At 33.1% G+C, this 27,055-nt stretch overlaps 1 protein-coding gene across 1 annotated transcript; it reads left to right on the forward strand.

The window, feature by feature from the left end:
* On the forward strand, positions 1 to 26,799 carry LOC145297873 (uncharacterized). The gene is made up of 5 exons (XM_080144200.1): positions 1 to 139; positions 16,378 to 16,465; positions 18,649 to 18,794; positions 20,575 to 20,884; positions 26,697 to 26,799. Exons 1-5 carry the CDS (start codon positions 1 to 3, stop codon positions 26,797 to 26,799), a joined length of 786 nt encoding a protein of 261 aa, XP_080000326.1.
* The last annotated feature ends 256 nt before the right edge of the window (positions 26,800 to 27,055 follow it).

Here is a 27,055-nt window from a genome sequence, read left to right on the forward strand (position 1 = left end):
ATGGAGATGAATTCACAATACAATTACGTTGTCAGCATCATCTCTAAACCCCCAGATGAAAGACAGCTGACAGAATGCGAAGAACTGATTGGCTGGTTCAAATCCCGCGTACGCAAAATATTTACCAATCTTAAAACAGGTATGTAACTGTATGTAAACGTACACACTGCTGCATGTTTAGTGATGTATGCTGCAGATGACAGGTTGGTGATGGGAACAATATTTGGCTCGGGATAAGACCACCCAAAAAATTGAATAGCTTTTTAAAATAATAATAATAATAATGCTGTTTTAGATACGAGGCTACCTGCTGTGATTGTGAACTACTTGAGACTTTTCGAAAATTATGTTCATCCCAGATGGTACCCTCCATTTCCCTGCTCTGGCTAATAAGTTTTTATGTCCAGTAGTAAAATGGCCCAGGATTTTTTTAAATTGGCTGGCTGTGGTCTAATCAAAATGACACCAATCTCCCTATATTTATTTTAGTAGTATAACCTCTTAAGATAAAACATCGTTACTTGTCTGAAGTTTAAGTCGTGATTTTGTATGGAAGGAAAATCCTTTTGTTGCAGCAGAGCCCAAGATCACATGATCGACACGGTGGCAAGTGTTGAAGTCAAGCATCAAATTAGGATGAAGACAACGAGTGGACGATCATGACCTGTGCAGTGTATGCGTAGAATAAATGGACAAAGTCTCATTCTAAAATAACTTTATCGAGTTGTCTTTGTTAATATGTAAATAAAAGGAGAGTGGAAGAGAAGAGAAGCAAGTTCGACTGAATTCCAATCTATGGTCCTTCCTTGCCAAACTTTCACAAAAAAAAACACTCGACTAGCTGCAACCACTACATACGATTCCCCCCATTCTCTATCTGTGCCTAAATCTAAACACAGATTTCATGGAGAAAACTTCTTTCGCAGAACTGCCTACCTGTGGAACCCTGTTCCACTGGCCTGCTTCCCAGTTGAATCCAATGTAAACAAGTTCTTGTTGAGCCGTCCCTATAACTAACCAAATTCTACCCAATATACCCCATTAACGATTACTACAATACCATCTTACATTAATTAACCCTTATCCTCGAGTGGCTTTCGGTCTTGATAAGTAGTTGCGAGTTTGTCTCTGATGTATCGTTATTTTCATGGAAGGTGTTCAACTGAGCTTCAATCTATGGTCCCCCCTCGCCAAACTTTCACAAGAAACACTCGTCTAGCTGTACACACTATCAATAATTCCCCCCACTCTTTATCTGTGCCTAAACCTAAACGTAGATTCCATGAACAAAGCTTCTTTCTTAGAACTGCACGCCAGTGGAATTGTCTTCCGTTTTCCTGCTTTCCGGCTGACTACAATAGGGTTGTGTTCAAGTCTAACATAAATAAGTTCTTGATGAGCCGTTCTATATAAGTTATCAAATTTACCAAATTTTCATTACTAATGATTACTATATTGTCCAATGTCTACTGTTCACTCTTTAACCCTTATCCTTGAGTGGCCTCTTGGCCTTGATAAGTGGTGATGCCTATGTAAAAAAAACAAAAAAACAAAAAAAAAAAACTCCCAATTAAAAAAAAAAATGAACAAAAGAAAATGCACGTGTTGGTAAATGAATGTACAAGGAATAGGGAAGAGAAAAAAGTGCATATATGAAGAATGTTTGTGTACTATATGCAGGTGTTGAAGTTAGGGCGTGTGAAAGTAGTTATGTAGGTGTGTATGTATGTGTGTGTGTTATATTATGGTTGCATGTCTGCTGCTGCTGGTGTTGTTGTTTTTGTTGTTGAGGAAAAAGAGGAGGAGCATCATTCATGATGATTTTGTTGACATTCGTTTCCCTGATATCTGTAACATTACACACGTTTACACATGTAGACCCAACACGTTGTAGCAGGGTACGTCGCAAGGAACATAGGACAAGTAATAACTTGACACCTGTTTTTTTTTTTTGTAACAACGACATTTATTTCCTAATTTTCTCGCCACGCTTGACTTCTTGTTACGACCGCGACGTCACCCATCTCTAACGTTATCTCTCTCCTTTTTTATAGTCTTTTTCTTTTTCCTTACCGTGACGTCATTTCACACATGGCTCGGTATTTGCATATAACTGCCATACACATGTGCGCACTCTGTTACATATCTTTCTCTTAAGAATTCTTTCTAGAAGAATATTGGATACTTATTAAAGGGACCAGATGAAGGTTGCCACGTTCCTAAATGAAAGTGTTTCTATGGAATGACTTGGATTCGAACTTGGCACACCCACTGAGCCACTGACACCTCCGTGCTGCTGTAGCAGCCATGTTAGTTAGAAGTGCAGAATAAGTGGACAGTGGACAGTTTCATTCTAACATTTAAAACAACTTCATTGAGTCGTGAGATATGTAAATAAAAAAAAAAGTGAAAGACAAGATAGAGTACTGCTGTCACATTTGGGCTGGTGCATCTGCTACTAGTCTTTCCCTCCTGGATAGGGTTCAAAAGAGAGTTGTAGCGGGGCCTGCCGGGTGTCGATGTTTAGTCCCACAAACTCAAAATAATAAAAAATAAAAATCAAGTGTAAAAATGGAGTCGAAACAACCAAGAAAAGATGACTGAGACGAATGGATAAATTAAATACAAAATTTATTTTTAAAAGATTATAAATGAATGAAAAGAGAAGATAAGAAAATGTCTTCTTAAATGAAAGTCTTTTCCTGCGACTGAGGTGATTGAATGAAAAGATGTAGAAAAGTGAAAGTTCTTGGTTAGAAATAACCAGGTCTTTTAGGCAGAATTAAACATATAAAAGTCCATCGCTTACTTAGCGGAGAGATAGAAAAGGGTTAAAAGTCCATCTTCATCAGGAGAATTAATTGTCGGGCGTACGTGCGTTTAACGTCCACGCAGACGGAGATCGACGTTGATGTTATTTACAGCATGCTGACTTGAGGTCGACTGATTCGTTTGAGCACAAAAATGTCCTTTTTATACATTTCAACCGGCTCCACGGAGACCTTCAGAAAAAAGAAATATTTTTTTAAATTTGCTTTCCTCATAAACCGGTTGGATGAACAGAATAACATCTGTGTGACGTAAGATGCTTTGAACTACGTCTGCGCGAAAAAGTAGAGTTTCATTTAAAAGCCCACATAATTTGCGTGGGTGGAGAATAGTGAATGTGCGCCTAGCTGACACGATATTTACACATCGGCACGCAACTGGGTTTTACAGTTGGGGCAATGCACCATTATTCTGTTTGAGTAGTCTCGACGCAGCGGCATCAGGGGCTACGATAGAATCGCCAATCTGATTGGTCCTGAACTGTCATCTAAGTTTCAGCCTCTGTCCCATCGACGAAATGTTGCATCCTTCTGTCTGTTCTACAAGTATTTTAATGGTAAATGCTCTGACGAACTACAAGCACTTGTATCCCTTCAACGTAAATACACCTGATAAACCTGAAAAGCAGTTATATCCTATCACTACACAGTAGAGATCCTTAGGTGTAAGAAAGCCTTCTACTCCAATACTACTCCAGAACTGCTAGACTTTGCAACTCCTTTCCAGGATTTTGCTTTCCCAACTGTACTGATATGCAGAAGTTCAAGTGTAATGTGAACATACATCTTGCTGCTCATCTCACTTCATAATACACCTACAACTTATGTTCCCGGTAATAGCCCCCTACTTCAAAGTGGAACTGTGCTCTGTTTGGGGTGAAAATTGAATTAAAAAAAGAATAATAATAAATACAGCAATATGTTCATGAGTATGGATGAAGACAAAAGATTAGAAAGTCTGCATAGTGTTAAATAAATGTCCCATTAGTAGTGAAAAGGAAAAGAGTTCTTATATAAGGAAAGAAGAAGTGTTCATATATGAAAATATGTACAGTATATACGTGTTGAAGTCATATAAGTCCATACATGTGCAGCAGTCGCCATACTGAATTCTTGAGTCTTCTTGTTGAAATCAAATATGGGGCCATCCCAAGAGAAAACATTTTTTAATAGAATATATTTGTTGTTTTCAAGTCAGTTTCTATTTAGCCCATAGTTGGGGTCCTAACAGGTACTACCACTCCGGGTCAGAGTGCACCTGGAACAATGGCAATTAAAGGGTGGCTCCACACTCCCCAAAGTCCGCAAGCTGGGGCCTCATCACTGGATATAGTTTAAGGTCATATCCAGGACCCTCACAATATTCTTACTTCATATTTCTATTTATATAAAATAAAGAACATATCCAGAAACAATATTAACCGAAAACAAGAACGAATTTCACATTATTTTGTTTAAGGAAATATTCATTTATCAACATAACTCCCATGCTTCAAAATCACTTTGAATAGCCTCTTGTCAACTGATGATGTCAATTGACGGATTTGAGATGATGTGATGCTATAGGAAACTTCCAAAATCTTCCTCCAAAGTTCATCCTTCGATGAAAAGTGGACACCTCCTTCATAAGCTTTCATCTTTATTATTGACCAGAGCTGCTCAATTGGGTTTATATCTGGAGAACAAGGTGGTCATGTCATCAATTTTTCTCCACCCATGCCTAATGACATAAAGTAGGATGTTGTAGCCTTGGCTGAGTGGGATGGCGCATTGTCGTGCATAAAAATCAATTTGTGGTGATGTGCCAATGGAAAGTCATCAAGCCATGGTGACAAATGCTCATTTAAAAAGAAAATATAAGACTGGCTTGTCAGTTTGACACCTTCTGCAACTCGAAATGGTCCAATTAGTTCATTGCAGATTATTCCAGCCAAAAACATGACACCTCCACCTCTCTGTTGACGACAGAATCGAGAGGGATAGGGAATCCTAGAGAACTCCAAACTTTGGCCCATCCATCTCGTCCATCAAGGGTTGCTCTGGTGTCATCAGTGAAAAGAACATTTTCAAAGCTGGTTTTCATGCTTTTCTGAGTCTAAGCCAAACGTTTTTTCCTTATGAGTTTGGTTTAAAACAGGTTTTGCTATGGGTTTAAAGCTTCTTGCAATTTTGTTTAAGACATTGCAGCATGTCTTTCTGGACAAGAAAGATATTCCAGCCTTGTCAAATATAGCAGCACTGTTGCTACCTGGCTGCTGGATAAGTTAACAGCCAATTTTTGTAACATCACAAGGAGAAATTGACTTTCTTGAGTTTTTTTCCTTCCTTGGCTTGATGTTTGGATTTTCAATGAATGAAGACAATGTTCTTCGATCTCTTTCTAGCTCCTTGGCTAGTTCTACGAGAGAGATAACTCTTCTGCAAGGCCTGCAACAACACATTCCTTTTCACTAGCTGTCAATCGACCCTTTCTAGGCATTTTGGGAGACCTGCATTAAAGTGATACATACTTAAAATTACAAGAAAATAGAAAGCATAATTTTCAAAATATTTGTTCAACTTCCACAAAAATCAGGGAAATAATGCACCTTGGTATGCTCTTCGAGTGTACCAAATTTCACTTCTTTGCATTTCATAGCAATTTAAAAACAAAAAACAAAATATTAATCTGCAATAAAGCGATACACAGGGTTTATATATATATATATATATATATATATATATATATATATATATATATAACTGTTCTTGTTGTTATTTTTTATTAGCGATAAAGCGATACACAGGGTTTATATATATATATATATATATATATATATATATATATATATATATATATATATAAACTGTTCTTGTTATTTTTTATTAGCGATATTATTTGTATTTAATCTCACTTCCTAAGTGATGAAAGAGTTACATTCCTTTTTGTTTTGTATGTCATCACTTTTTTTTTTTTTTGATGGGACATTTTATGTTTATTTATTTTCATTTAAAAATTTTTTTTTTTATCTATTTTTAAAAATATTTTTGCATGCATAAAAGTTATCCATGGACACATGTTTTTGGCTACCGGCCATTGTCAGCATTGCTAGACTTTATTTGACAAGGATCAAGCCTGCAGTCTGGCATAAAATCTGACAAGATATTGTGTCTCAGCAGTAAAATGCCATGCTGACAATGGCTGAAACATGGGGCCATTTCACTTCACTGCATTTCATAGCAATTTGAAAATTAAAAAATATTGACCTGTAATAAAACAATACAAAAGTTTTTAGTCAACAATAAGTGTGAGGTGGGTAGATTCCGATCCAGAATGCGACAATTCTTCCTCCTTTGTCAGAAACATGGAATGTGAGGACTAAAGGACAAAATAAGGGTACTGAAAGTTGACTTTCGATTTGCTTTCTACTCTCTTTTATTCAAATGTGATTTCTGGATTCGAACCTGGGTTTACTGTGTGTTGATCGTAATTTTCTTTTTTTTAAATACGAATCAGTCTGAATCACTGGCTTGAGGACAACAAAAAGTGATTTATCGATGATTGTCAAAAGTGATTAACTTAAGTAGAAAGCTGAATAGATTGGTGTCAAATATTGGACATTTACACGGACACAATCGGATCGACTGTTACTTTCACTGTCAGGACTAATCTCTCCAAGCAAGAAGAAGTTGTGAGGTGTATGGATAGAAGAGGGAGGGGCAGCCTTTATGAGAGATCCCTGGAAAAATCTTGTGGGACTATGGTTCTATTATAAAATAATGAATAATGTCACTTTATATATATATATATATATATATATATATATATATATATATATATATATATATATATATATATACTTCAGAATAAAATTATCTAACAATCAACTGGTATGGAAACCTATAAAAATATTAAATATATTAAATTATATATTTATTAAAGAAAATTTCTCCAGGAAAATGCCTACTTCGGACTATTACGTTGTGATTGGATCACTTTATCACACTGCTATCAAAGGAATCCACTTCGGATTTTACCATGCAATTTGGATGTGAATTTTCATATCCTTTTCATTAATTTCCCTTACTCTATGATATTTAAATACTTAAAAAACTTTTAATTGTGATTTTCCATGTCTCACTGACTTTAGCAAATAAGGTGTAAACCATTTATAATTATTTGCTAATATTTTCTCCTCTGAAGAGATGGTAGACATCGAAATCCTATAGGATAAAGATTTATAATATCTCAAATGTATTCTCTGTCTTACATATAATAATAAAAATCTTTTAATTTGAAATTTAACCATATTTATTGAATGACTAAAATTTGATATATATATCTATATCTATATCTATTGATTTAAAGGTTATGGCGATTTTTTGAAGCATGAAAAACGATGTTACTTTTTGTATTTAATATTTTTATTGTTATTTTTTATATTTCAAGCGGACCTCCGCTCTTGGTCACAACAAAGTATCGAAAATCATTATATCTATCTATCTATCTCTGTCTCTGTCTCTGTCTCTGTCTCTCTCTCTCTCTCTCTCTCTCTCTCTCTATATATATATATATATATATATATATATATATATATATATATATATATATATATATATACACACAAATAACATCTACGTAAATACGATGTATCCAAACAGTCAGCGAGTTGGACGAGTGGCAAGAGATTAGGCTTCTTACCATGGGGTCCCGATTTCGAATCTCGCTAGATTAAGCCACTCTGATGAGTCGTAGATGACGAAACATGTGTCAGTGGATAATTATATTTTAAAAACAATATATATGCCGCTATGGGGTACCAAATTGGTTAAAGGGAAAATTATTCCCAACTAGCATTTAAGTAAAAATGCACTTTCGTAAATAATTGAATTAATTCAAAACGTATTGCAAATACAAAAACAAATAACATCTATCTCTCTCTCTCTCTCTCTCTCTCTATATATATATATATATATATATATATATATATATATATATATATATAACTACTTCATTTACTCACATAAAATTAATATACGAAAGTATAGATTTATGCGTAAACTTTAAGTATTTACTTCAAAAGTGCTCAATACGTAGGTAGAGCTAGTTAGTAATTTATAAACTATATATGGTGATTAAGCTACACTGAATATTCGGCGTTTAGTCCACTCTAGGATTCGTCAGGCTTATGCGCGAATTTTGTGGTTGTTTATTGTTTTTATATGGTCCTCTTCTGTTGAGGGTTTTAGTTAGCCAATCAGCTTTCTAGTATCCACCGCGCCCCTTCCTATCAGCCAATGGGCATGCATTTTATCGAACAAAGGATCTGTTTTAAAACTAGTTTAGTGGTTTAAGGCAGACATTTCTTTCTTTTTATATATATATATATATATATATAAATATACATATGTGTACACACATATACGCACATATATATATATACATACATATATGTGTGATCGTTTATGTATATTCATGTTTATTTAATTTATTTATTTGTTTATTTTCTATTGTTTTTGTTAGTTTTAAAACTATTTTGTATCGCTATCCTAGAGTAAATTTTATTTTGTGAACACAGTTATTTGCTATTTCTCTTCTACAGTTTAATAGATTTTGAGGTTCTTTAAAGTACAGGATAGCAAATTTTTCATGAAGGCATAATTTACATGGGTCATCTAAATACCTACACGTGGTAGCTTGTCTTATTATTTTCCATTCGACTACCGGCGAATGTCCGCTTTCTTTGAGTTCCCAGTATTTATTCGCTAGTGTTGTTTTTATACAGTGTTTTTTATTGTTGAATATAGTTTTGTGGTCATAGTATCGGGTTTTGAAATCTAAGGAAGTCATGCCTACGTAATATTTCTTGTTATTCGGGTTTTCTTTCGCAAATATTTTTGCCTGATAAACTACGCTTTTTGTTAGACATTTATTTTGAACTGGGCAAAGTGTGCGGTGTCTACAGTTGCATTTATCTTGTTCGTTATTAGTATTTTTACTTATGGTATGGTTGTTCTTGTCCGGGGTTGGTTTGTTGTTATTATTATTATTATTATTATTATTATTATTATTATTATTATTATTATTATTATTATTATTATTTTTGCTAGTGTTAGTTTTATTTTTGTCATGGTGTCTACTTTTTTATTGTTTATTTTGTTGTTGTTTACATTATTTTTATTTAGTATTTTGTTATTATGTGCTTTAATTATCATCTCTAAATTTTCGTAACAACTGTAGGATAACTTTAAGGTATTTTTATTGAAGATTTTGTGTAAGGGGTTGGTTGCGGGAAAGTGTTTTTCAATAAGATCTAGAAATTTCTTGCCAAGTTTTGTTTTTAACATTTGATTGTATGGGGCCGTATACCAGATTATAGTTCTTTTTCTTCTATTTTTAATTTTATTGTAGTTATTGGTGTTTTATTGCTTATATTTGATATCGATATTTTTGTATCCACTATTTTTTAGGGCTGTTTCGTAGATATTGGTTGACCTGTTAAATGCATTTTCATCGCTTGAGTTATTACTGAGTCTACTTACGATCGAGTTAGGAATGTGTTTTATAATTGATGGTGGGTGATTGGACTTAGGGTTTATGTAAATTGGAGTAGCGTTATCTTTTAAGTATGGTTCATATGTGTTTTTATCTAAGTTTAACGTGACGTCCAGGAAGTTTGTTATTTTTATGTTAGCTGATACGTCTGCTTTTAGGCCTAATTTTTTCATTTCCTTGTGTATGATTTTCTTAAAGTTTTCTCCCTTGACTTTGTTGGAGTTTTTTATTATAGCTAGTCCGTCATCTCTATATAGGCCGATATCCATAGTATCGAATATGCTTGTGAGGGTATATAGAATGAATAATCCCACAAGATCTGATGCCTCTGCAGAGTCCTTGGCACCCATCGCCAAATCAAACGAATTTTTCATTTTAGTTTTTATCCATTGGTTATTGTTATTTATTAGAACTGATTTTCTACATTTTTTAATGATGTTGATTTCTTCCGAGGATATATCAGTGTATGCCGCCTTAGCAAATTCTAAGGCAATGTTAAAAAGTTCTTCGGATATCGAGGGATAAAAGTCTATGATGTCAAACTGTATAAATGTACATTTATCTTTGTTTTCTATATTTTTAAACCAGGTGATTTCTTCGGTAGTATTTGCCCACTGGTTTAGTTCTAGGTCTTGTTTGATTTGTTTGTTTACTCTAGAAAGTATAGTTTTGCTAATTCTACCTATTTCTGGTTTAGTTGGGTTTATCAGGCGGGTGCTGGGATTATTATTAAAGTCCCATTTGTGGTCTTTAAGCAGAATGTATGCCTCTCTAGGTTTCAATTTGCCAATTTTATTGCTAATTTTTAATTTATCGGTAATTTTTTACTTTCAGTATTTATTATATCTATGTAGTCGCATTCGTTTGTGTCTAGTCTTTTGTAGTTTTTTGTAATGATTTCTGTGATTAGTTTGTTATATTCTTGCTTATCTATTTTATAAAAGTTTCTGGTTTTATCTGCTTTTACAAAGATTTTATTAGAGTTGTTTATGTTTCTAACGATTTTGTGTAGTTTCCGTTGGAAACTGTTAGGTTAATTGTGGAATTCTAAGTTTTTAATTACGTTTAAAAGGTTATTTTCAAAGTTTATCAAAAGGTCTACTGTTTTCGCATTTTTAAAGGTTTTAAAACCATAGGATTCTTTTTTGCTTACGTTTTCATTTTTAAGGAAGAAATTTGCTCGCCATCGCATTCGGCGTATTCATATGATTTTGGGATTAATTTAATAATATAGCTATGCTTGCTGGGTGTGGGGATGTTTTTTAGCGATGTTTTGAAATTAACTCTTTCCATATCTATTTTTAATGTGGTGAAAAACAGATCCTTTGTTCAATAAAATACATGCCCATTGGCAGATAGGAAGGGGCGCGGTGGATACTAGAAAGCTGATTGGCTAACTAAAAACCCTCAACAGAAGAGGACCATATAAAAACAATAAACAACCACAAAATTCGCGCATAAGCCTGACGAATTCTAGAGTGGATGAAACGCCGAATATTCAATGTAGCTTAATCGCCATATATATTTTATAAATTACTATATATATATATATATATATATATATATATATATATATATATATATATATATATATAATTGTTGCAAGAAAGTAGGGTGTATACTTTGTGAATGTAAGCAGTAGGGGTTTTAGAGAGAGGTGTGATGAAGGAAGTAGGTAATTGATGATAGTTTTTTATTCTCTGGTAGCGACTTCATTATCCATCTATTTTATTGATAAGCTCTATTTATTTATTTATTTTATTCCTTACATATTTTATCCGTTCATTTGTTTCTCATTTCTCGTTTTCAATTTATTTATTTGTTTATTTATATGATATATGTCCATATAGTCAAATTAACATGTATATGGTCTGGAAAACCTATCTCTATAGTAAAGCATATAAAACTTATAAAATATATTTATACTCTAGCATTGAGGAAAAGATAAACAACCCAAATGAAATAATGACAACCATCGAAATTAAGTTTATAATATAGATATGAAAACCTTTGCCGCTATAATTACTTCAGACACTGTGTTAGAGTGGAAAATATAACACCCAATACATTACCTTTATTTAAATCATATAAATTAGTTTGTATCTCTGTTTACTGGCTGTTAAACACACATACACTATATATATATATATATATATATATATATATATATATATATATATATATATATATAGTCAACCTCATGCAGTACTGTATCGCTGTATCAGTGCGGACTAGATAAGCAATTACCTCAAGCCAGGATCGAAACTTGACTACCCGAATGACATTTAGAGCTTCTAACCCTTGGGCTATTTGCCACTATTTGGGTAGTGAATTAACAATGTTTTCAAATTTTCGAGTAGTGAATTAACAATGCTTTGACATATATATATATGTATATATTTTTATTTATTTATTTTTAAAACAAAAAAAATCAACAAAATATATATATATATATATATATATATATATATATATATATATATATATATATATATTAGTGATGGGACGATTTCAACATTTTTCCCAATTCTGATACAATAATTACCGATTCTAATCTCTATTCTTTATAAATTTCTAAATACTATATTATAGAGTTGTTATTTTTCCTGATTATTGCAAAGCACATATTAAATGTGCATATATTTTTTCAAAAATACTAAAAAAAAAAAAACATTATGGGGGGGTAGGGTGATCGATAGATTTTAGTTTTACTGGTAGCTTAAAATCAATAAAAGATAATTAAAGGAATCGTTTTTGACATCAGAAAATAGACACAATTTTTTTTATTCCAATACCGATCCAATACCCCAAAAACTACCGATTGTTTTAATTCCTGAATCCGATTTTGATTAATCGTCCCAACAGCAATCCATCTATCTATCTCTCTTCGTTATATCTATAAAAGTGAACGTGAGTGTGTGTGTGTGTGTGTGTGTGTGTGTGTGTGTGTCTGTGTACATTTCCCTACGCAATAACTCTGTCAATTTTAAGTCTACAGACTCGAAATTTTATATACAGGGTACTGAGATTTAGGAAAATCGATGTGATCGGGATTCGGCCAGAAATTTCGCTGTTAAGTGGTCAAAGTTCAACGATTTGACCTTTGAGAACTCTACCAAACGCCTCCGACAATTTTGGGTCTAAACACTTGAAATTTTAGATATAGGTTCCTTGGACATGGATCTAACTTAATAACTCGATTTGAGCCCAAAATAATAAATGTTAAGGGGACATAACAGGGGTCAAAGTTTAAAAAAATTTGATCTCTACGGTCTCTACCAAATTACTCAGACAATTTCTGGTCTAAATATTTGAAATTTTACATAAAGGGTATTAATCGGTTTGGGTCGAAAATTTGAGCTACCAATATATAGATGTATGCATGTATGTTTGCATGTCTGCTGAAAACTTTCGACAGAGGCGACGGATTTTCACAAGATCAGTATCGTTTTGAAGCTTGACCCTTCAGACGACAAATACCGAAACATTGGCTAAAAACATTAATATTTTCACCCTCAACTGGGCGCTTTTCTATAGGGAGGGCTCGCTTTTCTCAGTGATATTTTCGAAAGCCATCCCCTCTTTTCGATTGTCTAGCCTTAATTTAAACCTACGTCACTTCCGGTTTGGCGGTGGTCGTAACAGCAAAGACGTCACGTTTTTTTTCCATTCTTTTCCTCCTTCTCGGCACAGGTTCAAGCCTGATTTCCTAGTACCACTTTTTTTTTTGCTCAACACACACCTCCAAACACCCAAGCAACGCCGGGCACCCATGCTAGTATATATATATATATATATATATATATATATATATATATATATATATATATATATATATATATATATATTATAAAGTTACTGCTTAGGAAGGCCCGGGGGTCACTCAAGGATAAGCATTAATGAGTGTCAGGTGACAATGAAAATTGGATGAGTTAATTTATTTTAGACGATGCCTGAACAAAAACTTGTTTACATTTGATTAGGAAACGACCATATTATAGTCAGCTAGAAAGTAGCTCTGTGGTATTGTATTCCACAAACGAGCAGTTCTGGGAAAAAGACTCTGCTCGTGGATTTTTTTTTTTTTTAGATTCAAGCATAGATAGAAAATAAAGGAACTTATAGGTAGTGTTTAAATAAAATTGAAAATATATTTAAAAACGGTTATAAGCAAAAAGAATGCTATCTTTTTTTTTCTTGAATTATTATTTATTTAAAAGTTTGAATATTTTCAACGATTTTTAAATAATACAAGATTACACAGGTTCTAAAAATTTGATTTTTTTGACATCGAATGTTCAGTTACGAAGTTAAAAAAAACTTTTTGCATCTATATATTCAACTAATTAAACTCTACTTCCACATTTTCACAATAACAGTATATTTTTGACTGATTTCAGGTAGTTGGAGAGCAAACCTCTAGAAAATCTTGTGAAAAGTTCACAAAATATTCCTATGCATATAATAAAAGTAAACGTACGTATGTCCGGCTTGCTCTAATAATCACGTATGCAAATGTTTTTTATGTGTAAAGAAGAGAAGGCTTAATTGTAATGATTAATGATAAACAATAAAGGAACGAATTTCTTACACTTTTAATAGACAGGCAAAAATATTCCCTTGTTCTGAATATTTTTATGACTAAAATAGGAATTAATCTGTGGGCACAGATGCTTTATTTATAGATTCAGGAGAGAGAGAGAGAGAGAGAGAGAGAGAGAGAGAGAGAGAGAGAGAGAGAGAGAATGGAAAGGAGGATTACTTAATTTTTTGAAGTAAAATTTATTTTGCGTATTTAAAAAAAATCTTTTTTTTTGTAGAACTTGACTTTTACCTGCTTTCCAGCTGACTACAATCTGATTGTCTTCAAGTCTAACATAAACAAGTTCTTGATGAACCATCCCCCTAAGTAATCCAATTTACAAAATTTCTACTACTTAAGTTTACTACGCTATAATCACATTGACTAATGTATACCCATTAACCCTTATCCTCGAGTGGCCTGCGGCCCTTGATAAGTGGTGATTCCTGTGTAAAAAAAAAGAAAAGAAAAAAAAAGTAACCTTTAATTTGCACGTTTGTTGTTTTTGTTTTTATTTTTATTTTTATTTTTTTTTTTTTACAAAGGAGTCACCTTGTAGGGAAAGGGTAACGACCGACGCCCAAATTCGTGACGGTGACGAGAGCAAAGGTAAAAAGTCCTTTCCCTAACAAGAAAAACAAAACTTTAGGGTTTTGAATGCTTTTAGGGCACAACCTAATAAAATAAATAATTCAATACAAGCTTCTGAAATGACGAACGCAACAACTTCATAAAATGTAACACAGAAAAGGTTTATTAATGAGAATGTGATATGTTCCTTGTCAAAAGCTGGACTCCGGCTACCTGGTGCTATCGTGGTAGTTATTCCAGGGGAATCGTCGATACCATTAGAAATCACCGAGGTGGAGAGAGAGAAGAAAAGGGAGGTCCGTTCTGTTTGGTCTCTCTCTCAGTAAGAATGAGTTCTTATTCCTCAAACCGGATGCTGGCCGATTTCCTTAGGGGATAGGAAGGATCAATGCGCTGTACCCCTGATTGGCCAATATGTAGCCAAATAGCACAGGGGAAAGGCATTGATTCGAGGAAGAAAAAAGTTCCATTTGTTTCTACTACAAAACAAACAAAAAAATCATTGAATACAACAATTCGGGAACAGATTCTAAAACTCAAACTAATAAATTTTATTTAACCAAAAGTAGTTTATTTTTATATATGGGAGATGTGTAATTTGTATTCAATCTTGTATGTTCGTGATCTCCCATGAGCGTGAAACTAATAAGATTAAAGTATATGAATAAAGAGGGGACAATGATCATTTTTATAAGACTAAAATCCAGAATTGTAATCCAAGTAAAAAAATAATATTTGTGTAATTGTAAGAGTATTAGCTGGAAATCTTTTGTGACACAGAGAATCCTTTGCGACTGAGGAAATTGTTATTGTCAACATATTTTATGAAGAAACACCGCAAATGAAGGTAAGAGTTTTGCAAGGAAAAATATTCATTCTTTGTTGTTTGCGTGAACTTCTGTGCTAAAGGATTGAGTAATTTATCCATTGTAGCTTGAGATTGGCAGTCTTCGAGGTGCAGTTTTACGTCTTTTAGACAGAGTCAAACACATGTGATAATCACAGGCAGTGGCGAAATAACTTGCAGAAATGTTGTCTGGAACAGATTTGTTTTTGGCGCGTCAGGCCTTTTATATTGATTTTCTAGAATGTTCCGGCCTGTTCACTGTCTATATGCGTGAATAGACAAAAATGTAATCCCATGGATTTGTGTGTAAAAAGTTTGCATCACAACCACGATTCTACGTGCTGATAGAATTGCTTGGGCAAACAGTGACAAAACCAAATTGTTCCTGAAATGAATAAATTCCAGCTGACTACATTCCTCTGGTTACGTAACGAGCGATTTGATTTAGCTGGTCACTACAACCTCTTATCAAGGCCTAGAGGCCGCCCGAGGATAAGGGTTAATGAGTGTATGGTAATCATTAGGACAGTAGCGTAGTAATCATTAGTAGTGGAAATTTGGTAAATTAGATTACTTAAGGGGACGGTTCATCAAGAACTTGTTTACGTTGGACTTGAAGACGACCATATTGTAGTCAGCTGGAAAGCAGGAAAACGGAAGAGAGTTTCCCAGGCGTGCAGTTCTAAGAAAGAAGCTTTGTTCATGGAATCTACAGTTAGGTTAAGGCACAGATAAAGAGTGGGGGAAATTATTGCTAGTGATTTCAGCTCGACGAATGTTTTCGTAAAAGTTTGGAGACCATAGATTTATTTTTGATAAGGTTTTACTCCGATTAGTTGTTTCGAATTTTACAGTAAAATTTACCTCGCATATCACAACGGTTGTGAATCAGTTGTTATTAATAAAAAAAATGAATTACTACTCTTCCCGGACACCAGAGGGTATCCTTGCTAATTGTAAAATATGACTGGAGCATATTTTTTACTTTCTTCAGAGACAATCACTGACGTCATAAGAAATTGCAAGTTTGAGCGGAAGAAACCGAATGAAGTTATAATTAAACAGGGAGAAATTGGAGAACAGTAAGTTAATGTCAGCCATTTTCTTTACTCCTTTTAGAAAATCTAAGATCGACAAGAATATGCATCATTGTCGTCGTCATCATCATCACCATCATCATCGTCATCATCATCACCATCATCATCGTCGTCATCATCATCACCATCATCGTCGTCGTCATCATCATCATCATCATCATCGTCGTCGTCGTCATCATCATCACCACCGTCATCGTCGTCGTCGTCATCATCACCATCATCATCATCACCGTCATTGTCGTCATCGTCATCTTCCTCCTCTGCCTTCGCCTCCATTATTTATAGTAAAAACAAAATTATATTTTAAGTAAAAGTAGAAACAATGATTTTAAATTCTCTTTTTTTAAATTAATATTCGATCTTAAGAAGGTATATAAAAGACTAACAGGATTACATGGCATTGTCCAGAGGCATGAACAATAAAATAGAAGAGTTAAAAAGTGTGTATAATATCTGTTTTGTTTTTAAACTTTTCTCAATACCCCTTTATATATACCTTTCTCTCTATACCTCTCTTTTTATCCCCCCACCTCTCAGTGACATAAAATATCACGAGTATACACGTTAAAAATATATTAGATTTTCAAATATCAGCGCAAAAACACCGAAAATCAGTGGAAAAAATCGGTCCAAATGTCAACCTCGCTTTCTCCTGGATAATTTTGTTCTTGTTGATATCGCAAGGGAATAAATATTGCAACAACAAAAAGGTGTCCATATTCTGTCCAAAACAATCATGAAAAGAATTGACGCAATTTTGGGTTCGTCACCAAAATCGGTTTTTCATGGTAACAAAATGGAAAGAAAAAAAAGGGGGAAAAAGCATTTATGGCAAATTTCTCGTAAAAGAGTAACTAGTGGAAATGAGCAAAAGAAATACAGACCCGAATAAGTTTAAAATGATCCAAGTTTATTAAAACAAAAGTTATCGATTGCCTTTATTTCCCAAGGCTCGGGTTAAAAAAAAACCCTTAAGGAAACATTTAAAAATACATTAAAAAAAAATTAAAAAAAAAGACGTCAATCCTTACTTGCAAGAAAGGCTGAAAGAAAAAGAACATATAAAAAACGAAAAACAGTCCTGGTTTAGAATTCAGTCCTTTTAACAAAATGTTCAGTCTTTCTTTGACAAAATGTTCTTTTTTTTTCTTTTTCGAAAGGACAAACAAAAGGTTTCTTTGACCTAAAATGGGAGAAAGTAATTTCCTTTGTGAAGGCTCATGTGCCTTTTAATTCAAAGGGGAGAGAAGACCATAAAGCCGCTTTGGTAGGCTTTATGTGTACAAATACGGGGTAAATTCTTGAATTATGGAAGATTTCCTTTCTGAAGGAAACTTCTGTTGAAAAATCTTTCAAAGAGGGGATTTCTTTTCTAGGGGCGATATTCTGCTCGTCTCGTCAGCGAAATTAAATTTTGTTCTTCTTAGAAAAGAACTCCTCAACACACGGTAGTTTCCTTCGTTAGTCCTTTAAGAATAATAATTTTCCAGTTGTAAGACTCGTTTGTCTTTTAATAACTGGTATTAATCTTCCAGTCGTAAGACCTTGTTGTCTTATAATGACTGAGAATAAAATAAAGTTAATAGTTTAGTATTAATCCATGAAGTTCTAAACAAACGTCTTTCTCCAAAGGAGAGAAAAAACCGTAGAATTTAACGTCAAGAATCCCTTTTTGACGGAGCCGAATAGCGTCCTTCTTCTTGGCCGGCTAGATTCGAACTGACGAAAAAGGGCAAAAGCCCTTTCCTCCTCCTCCTCCTCCTCCTCCTCCTCCTCGCCCTCTCCAGAGGGTAGGAGTGGAGTTGGCTGCTAGAAAGCGAACTATACCGATGCTGAGGATGATGGAAGTGACCTGCCGGTCAAGGAATGCGTTCCTTGACCCAAATGGCGAGATGTTGAATGGGTATAAATAAAAAAATAAATTAAAAATTATTTCTCTATTAAAAATTTCAAAAGAATATATCAACTTTGTGAGTGGGTCTTGGGTAGTTTTTAACTTTTGTGTGATCACATGCTCACATGCCCTTTATATAATAGATAAAAGGTATGGACTTTTTAAGATTGTAGTTAAAACCTTTCATTCAGCATTAATGAAGACTTTTGCTTTGCTGTTAAACGATTCGGAATCAAAGGTGTTATTTTTTATTAATTTTTTTTTGTTTTTGTAGGATGTTCATCGTGCTAAAAGGCTCCATGTCTGTCTACGTGCAAGACATGATGGATGATGTCGATCAGCTGCAGGCAATTAATTCAATATGCCCGACGGAACTCCTTGAAGATAGATCAATACTGGGTGAATATAGAGCGCGTACAGGTATATTACTCCTTCGTCTCTCTCCCTCTCTCTCTCTCTCTTTCTCTCTCTCTCATACACACTCCCACATACAAACACACACACGTTTTTTTTCTTTTTGACTCCTTAAAATGTGTTATAGTCATCTAATGAATCACTCACGTCATGAACCCTGATTAAAAAAAGACAAAAAAAAATTTTGGATTAGTTGGATTATTTGAATTATTCGAACTACTGTTCTCATCTTGAATGTTATTCACACAACGTTTTGGTCGATGTAATCTACGACTTCTTCAGAGGTGTTTTGTCGAACTCAAAAATCTTTCTAGATTTTCTGTGTGGATTCCTGAGCTCGGCAGAAAGATTCTATTCATAGTCTAGAATCTACAATATGCTAAATACTATAGCTTCTATATAGGAAGCACAACAAGACCTTTGCACCAGCATATTAAAGAACACATGAACACTCGCATATCCTTTTCCATAAACACATTATATCATCTATTATCTATATTATATTTCTATTACTTTGCTATCTGTCTGTTCCACGTTTCTAGAAAATTACTAAGTATTGTGGTAATCGTTTGATGCATAGCTAAAGATTGATGGCGATTAATAGAGATTAGTATTAACGCAAAATGAGCATAAACTTAATCATATTCAACCATCAGTTTGGTATGAATCATTCATTTAAAGTCAACGAGCAATAACTTTTGCCCATTTTTAGGGGCTAAAGAGTATATTCTATCTATTTGTCTGTCTGTCCATTCCACTTTTTAGACTGTTTTTAACGGGCTTAAAAGTCTAGTTCGTCTATATTCTTGCTACTGTAAGGAACATAGACAACTTGAGAATTGCAGAAGCTATCCTTATTTCGAGACATAAACCTATGGTCAATAACAACAGCATATTCTTTTCATTGTTTTGACTCTCGAGTGTATATCCGACACAGTTAGACACAATTAATCAACCGAGAACCACATCACTCTACATAAAAACATATATGATATCAATGGATATATACCTGAGGATCAAAACAAGGAAAAGAATATGATGTTGTCATAGCCTTATTAATAACAGACTGGATTTCAAATTCCCTTTCATTATATATTATCAGAAAAATGATATGCAGTAGTGCAAAAATTGTATTTTTTAAAAGATTATGACATCCTGAACGTACTGGCGTTAAAATCAATTTAATATTATGTATAAAACAAACGAACAAATAAAAAAAAAACAAAAAAAAAACACTGTCTTAATAAATTAATCGACATACTGTGATAAATTCAAGATGGACGTCTATAAGCTTTCTGTAAGCTAGTGAATATAAAATCTGGAACAGAGAATGGATAGTTAAGATGAAAAGAAATAAAGTATTTTAGTGTGTTATACATATAATTATTTATATCTCTAAAAATAATTTATTTAAATCAATTAAAATATTTATAAAAATATTTGTTTCCTAACTTATTTTATTTTCGCAACATATCAAAATAAAAATAAATTTTCTATTACTCACTAAAATACTTTATTTCTTTTCGGCTTGACTGTTTTCCGTTCTCTGTTTCAAGTTTTTAATTTTAAAATTATTTTTTATTCTTATTTGATTTTAACGCCAATACGTTCAGCATGTCATAATCGTAAAAATATGCAAATTGTAAGTTACTCCATATCGTTTTTCTGATAAAATTACATAGGCTGAAAAAAACTAAATGTTTATACTAAATAAATAACATAAGTTATTTATTTATGTACCTGCATTATATAAAAATATTTTTTAATTTTAAAATTCTTCTTGAAGGACCAAGTGCAGTGGTGGGTGAAATTGCCCTTATAAAGAAGGACTGTGTTCGTACAGCTAGTGTTGTTGTGGATGAAGAGGTGGACCTTGTCGTCATCGACCAAGAACTTTACAACCGATCCGTGCGGGAAACATTGGAACGCGACTACATAGAAAAGCGTAATTTTGTCCTCGACAATCCACTCTTTAAAGACTTGGCACCAAAAACCAAACGACAGCTAATAATAAGTCTGAAGAAAGAAATTTTCCAATATGGCAACGTTATCATTCGACAAGGCATGGACCTTGAAAAGACTTACTTTGTTTTGCAGTAAGTTGTCCTTTAACAACAGATTTCTATAGATTAAAAAAGGTTTACGTCTCTTTCTTTCTTAAAATAATTTTCTTCTTGTCCGACCCTCCTATTTAAAAAAAAAAAAAAAAAATTAGTCCTATTTGATTGGCTAAGATAATTCTCTTTGACCAATCAGCTGACACTTAATTTTGGCGGGTTGAATGCAAAAAAAAAAAAAACATTCTTATTCTTCATCTTTTTTCGAATGAGATCCTGTCCAGTCAACAAGGAAACGTCTGCTTCTTAATTTGAATGCGACAACTTGAATCCGAACATTCAGAAGGCCATCTATTTTTGAATATTAAAGAACTTTTTCTTTATTATAGTTAGACATTTTAAAGCTGCAAATACAATTAGTTTTACAAAGACTTTTCTATATCATTGTTTAATTTAATGCACATATTTTCCTTTATCTGTCTTGTGTATCTTCCGTACATTTTTTTTTTTTCATTTTTCTAACCTCGGAAAGTAACAAATGAACCATTTTCTCGACAGATCACTTTATCCCAAATGTCCTTATATTGGACTTTTCTTCATTACATATCCCAGACAATAACAAAAAATTTGGAAGTGTGTTTACAATGCACTCACTCGGAATTACGAAACTTTCTTCAAATTCTGGAAAGAATAATAAACAGGCGTCAAAGACGTAGATTGTTTATCATATTTAATGAAATATGTGACGCTAGTTCATAACACCCCCATGAAAAAACAAAAATAAGGAAAAATATTTACGATGTATGTACTTGTGATGGAAAGATATTATCGTATACTAAAAATCACATAAATGAATCAAGTAGTTTTATTTTTATACCAGTTTTAAGCGATTTTTCCAAAGCCCACCCCCATCATAAAAATGGCTTTATAAAATCCGACAAAAGTTCGAATTATTTGGAATTATCTCTTTTGTCCTGCAAAAATGGCGCTGAGAGATCGTCGACCGTTTAGCCATAAAATACATGAATCTAATTTTCCTGTCCGACCTATCATATCACAAATTACTACTCCAAGCTATTCCTTAAAAACCTTGAATGAACTTATCAGCCCGTATCCACCTAGTAAATATACTCTTAAATCAATAAAAGAACTATTACAAACCCTAAAAACAAAACAAATCATTACTTTTTTTTAACGCAGAAAGCTTATTCATTAATGTACCTGCCAAAAAAAACAACAAAAAATAAAAAAACAATTGATATAATATCAATAATATATACAATAACTTGTCTCTCCTTCCATTTAAAATTAATAAAAAAAATACTATATATATATATATATATATACATATATATATATATATATATATATATATATATATATATATATATATATATATATATATATATATATATATATATATGTGTGTGTGTGTGTGTGTGTACTAGCATTTCGGTCCGGCGTTGCCCGGGTATTTGGATGTGTATGTTCAGCAAAAAAAAAAAAAAAAAAAGGCGGTCAATTTTTTTTAAATTTTGACCCCTATTATGACTTCTTGAAATTTGTTCTTTTGGGCTCAAATCAAGTTATTAAGTTAGGTCCATGTCCAAGGAACCTATATCTAAAATTTCAAGTGTTTAGACCCAAAATTGGCGGAGGAGTTTGGTAGAGTTCTCAAAGGTCAAATCGTTGAACTTTGACCACTTAATCGCCAAATTTCTGGCCGAACCCCGATCACATCGATTTTTCCAAATCTCAGTACCCTGTATATCAAATTTCGAGTCTGTAGACTAAAAATTGACAGAGTTATTGCGTAGGGAAATGTAAACAGACACACACACACACACACACAGACACGTTTACTTTTATAGATATACTAGCATTTCGGCCCGGCGTTGCCAGGGTGTTTGGATGTGTATGTTGAACAAAACAAAAAAAAAACTGTGGAAGTAGGAAGGCAGGCTCGAACCCGTACCGCGAAGGAGGAAAAGAACGGGGTAAAAACCTGACGTCTATGCTGTTACGACCACCGCCAAACCGAAAGTGACATTTTTTTAAATTAAGGCTAGACAATCTAAAAGAGAGGATAACTTTCAAAAATATTGGCAAAAAAAGTGACCTCCTCCCCTGTAGAAAAGTGCCTAGTTGAAGGGGAAGATATTAATGTTTTTAGCCAATTTTTCGATATTTGTCGTATGAAAGGTCGAATTTCAAAACGATACTGATCTTGCTAAAATCCGTCGCATCTATTGAAAGTTTTAGGCAGACATGCAAACATACATACATACATACATACATACATACATATATTTATATATTGGTAGCTAAAAATTTTCGACCCAAACTGATGAAAAAGCTTGCCCTATCTCTGAATACCCTTTATGTAAAATTTCAAATATTTAGACCAGAAATTGTCTGAGTAATTTGAAAGAGACCGCAGAGGTCAATTTTTTTTAAACTTTGATCCCTATTATGACCCCTTAAAATTTATTGTTTTGGGCTCAAATCAAGTTATTAAGTTAGATCCATGTCCAAGGTACCTATATCTAAAATTTCACGTGTTTAGACTCAAAATTATCGGAGGAGTTTAGTAGAGTTCTCAAAGGTCAAATCGTTGAACTTTGACCCCTTAATCGCAAAATTTCTGTCCGAAAACAAATCACATCGATTTTCCTACATCTCAATACCCTGTATATCAAAGTTCCAGTCTGTAGACTAAAAATTGACAGAGTTATTGCGTAGGGAAATACACACAGACACACACACAGACACAAACACAGACACGTTTACTTATACATATATATATATATATATATATATATATATATATATATATATATATATATATAAAGGAACTTTGTCTGTGTATCTTTGAGTTCGTCCCTTATGGACTCCAAAACGGTTGGGCCGATTTTTGTGAAATTTCACACAAATGTACCTTATGTGTTTGGAAGTGTTCTTAGATAGGTGTATCGAAAAAAAAAACACATTAAAGATGGAACAGTCCGATTTTGACAAAAGTTACCATTTTTGCACAGTTTAACATCACAATAGTATTTGAGAAGTTTTATCACTGCACAAACAAATGTGTCAAGCTTCCTCCCGGTACACCGCGATGGATCTACAAATAGAGATAGCAATTAATCAATTTGATTGAAAAATAGATGATTTCACCGTAAAATATGGATGAAATACCAATTAAATTTATTTAATCCTAATTGAATCCTGGAAAACGTCGGGTCTCCCTGCTAGTATATATCTATAATATAAAGCTGAACGTGTGTGTGTGTGTGTGTGTGTGTGTGTGTGTGTGTGTGTGTGTGTGTGTGCCTGGTCACGAATAGGCTCCTATATGATTGACTATTTTAAAAAACTGATTACATATAATGATAGAAGATGTATCGAGGATCAGGAATGGGTATGTTTGATCTGGCAGAATGGTTCATAAAAACTGTGGGGTCTGCGTTCGTGCCTGGCCCCCAAAGTATGGAAATAAAAAATGAAAAAAAAAGACGTTTACAAGGGTTTTTGATATAGATGTACATAAGAATACTTTGATAAGTATGTTTCAACTTAAATAGGGATGGTATAATAAAATTGTGGGGTCGGTGTTCGCGCCTGTACTCCATGGAAATATGGCACAAACTTTAACAAAGAGTTTTCATATCTATTTGCATAAATAGACTTTGATATTATGTTTCAGTTTGAAGAAATATGGTATAATAAAATTATTGGATGTTCGTTTGCGCCTGACCTCCATAGAATGTAAATGTCACAAAGTTTAACAAGGTTTTTAAAATGGGTGAGGGTCCACATTAACACCTTAACTTTAATCTTAATTCATGTTAGCTTTTATTTTTTTTTTTTGAGTTGAATCATATTGTGTCGAATAAATTCACCTCATAAATTCACGTTCTTATTAAAGTGAAAGCCAAAAAAAAAAGTTGGAACTTTAGACAATTCTCGACACAAATTTTTCATAACTCTGTTTTTTTCCTTCTCCACTTGCACGTGGCACTCTTTCGAAAATAGATAGATAGATAAATAATAAAAAATAAGAACGTTACTTGTTATCATGTCAAAAGAAGGAAAAAGTCCTGCTCATGTGATTACGTGTCATTTTTTTGTCAGTGTACTAGAAGGAATTGATTACTACCCTTTCTGCATATTCTTTACATTACAATAGTACAATCCTGAATCCGATGGCGCAATACTACACCGTTCAATACTGTAAAACTGAAAAAAAGCTGTTCTGCTTGAAAAGGGCGCCATTTTCTTCTTATTCATATTTATATCGATTCTTTGCTTTAAAAAACTAAAGTAATTACGTGTTTACTTTTTTAATATCCCATTATGCTGTTTCGGATTATTTTACTAAAGTAAGTGAAGCTTCATTATTTTTCAAAACTGTTTTTGTTTCTTTGTTTTTCGATATTTCGTCATAATTATTTAGTAAGAGTGTTTAGCAGAAAAGCCAACAAACGACTACCTGAAAAAATAAATATACAAGAAATAAATGTTACCATAGTCAATAAAAGTTCAGTTCATGTTTTTTTTTTGTTTTGAAATAGTTTTTAATGCTCTTTACTTGAAATAATTTCAGCGAACCGAAATTAAAATGAAATTTGAGGCGATAACTACTTAAATGAATTTTTATATAAACTACACATGCCATAATCGAATATTCCTGAAGCACAAAATAATGGAAAACATTAAAATATGTTTATAAATATTCCTTATGTTGACGGAACTCTCTTAAATTGTTAACACAGAATGCTCAGGTGCCCCTCCTTCAAATTGAAAACGGGGCTCTCCATTTCAAAGTCGCTGCCATTTTGATTTTTTTTTTAAACCGGTTCGTGAATTAAAGAAAAAAAATTTTTTTTACAAACTACTTAAAAATACAAACCAATGAACTTTTCTACCATAAAAGTAACTTTTATTGACTATGGTAACATTTATTTCTTGTATATTTATATTATTATATATATAACATTTTCTCTTTGTAAGGAAACATCATTTTGTTGGTCACTCTTGGCTACGAATGGAAACAAAGTTGATATAAAAAATATATATTTCCGCAAAAATTATCTTTACTTTCATCATATTTTGCTTAGAGTAAAATTTTGGAGTATCAAAACCTTTCTCTTTACAATTCCCTCCTTTTCATAACCTATCATACTTTCATCAATCACAGTCCATTTTCTGTAGGTTGTTTTTGAACCCAGTCAACCACGGGTACTTCTGCTAGTATATATATATATATATATATATATATATATATATATATATACTAGCAGGGGTGCCCGGCGTTGCTCGGGTGTTTGGAGGTGTATGCTGTGCAAAAAAAGCAAAAAAACAAAAAAAATGGTTAATTTTTTAAAACTTTGACCCCTATTATGACCCCTTAAAATTTATTGTTTCGGGCTCAAATCACTTTATTAAGTTAGATCCAGGTTCAAGGAACCTATGTCTAAAATTTCAAGTGTCTAGACCCAAAATTGTCGGAGGAGTTTGGTAGAGTTCTTAAAGGTCAAATCCTTTGACCCCTTAACAGCCAAATTTCTGGCTGACACCCGTCACATCGATTTTCCCAAATCTCAGTACCCGGTATTTCAAATTTCGAGTCTATAGACTAAAAATTGACAGAGTTATTGCGTAGGGAAATGTACACAGACACACAGACAGACAGACAGACAGACAGACAGACAGAAAGACACGTTCACTTTTATAGATATATAGATATAAATTCTTTTGAAAAATATTCTTGAATGACAAAAAAAAAAAAGGAATATGTATTTGGTGATGTAACCAGATGAATAATTGATGTGTATTTTTATTTGAATTTTAGAGGAGAGATTGAAGTTTCTATCAGCGCAGAAACCAGCAGAATCCAATACAAATCTTCCTATGACGAAATGAGATCATTACTCCCGCAGCTTATGACAGAGTAAGATTATTCCTTTTCTTCTTTTGATATTCATTTGATCATTCTTTTGTGCAAGTAATAATCTAAAAGAATAAATGCGAAATTAGGGCCACTTCTCATACTAGCGGTAAAGTCAAAATGCCTTATTGCAAATTAATTGAAATTTACACAATAGTCGCCACATTAGTAGTCGGCTGATGGTCTATTTGTGTAGCATGATGGAGACTGTGCACATCCACTTTGTCTAGCACCTCTCACCCTAAACTGAAACTATAAAATGA

The sequence above is a fragment of the Euprymna scolopes genome, chromosome 18 (genome assembly GCF_053919585.1).
Source record: "Euprymna scolopes isolate OS-2025 chromosome 18, ASM5391958v1, whole genome shotgun sequence".
Lineage (NCBI taxonomy): Eukaryota > Metazoa > Mollusca > Cephalopoda > Sepiida > Sepiolidae > Euprymna > Euprymna scolopes.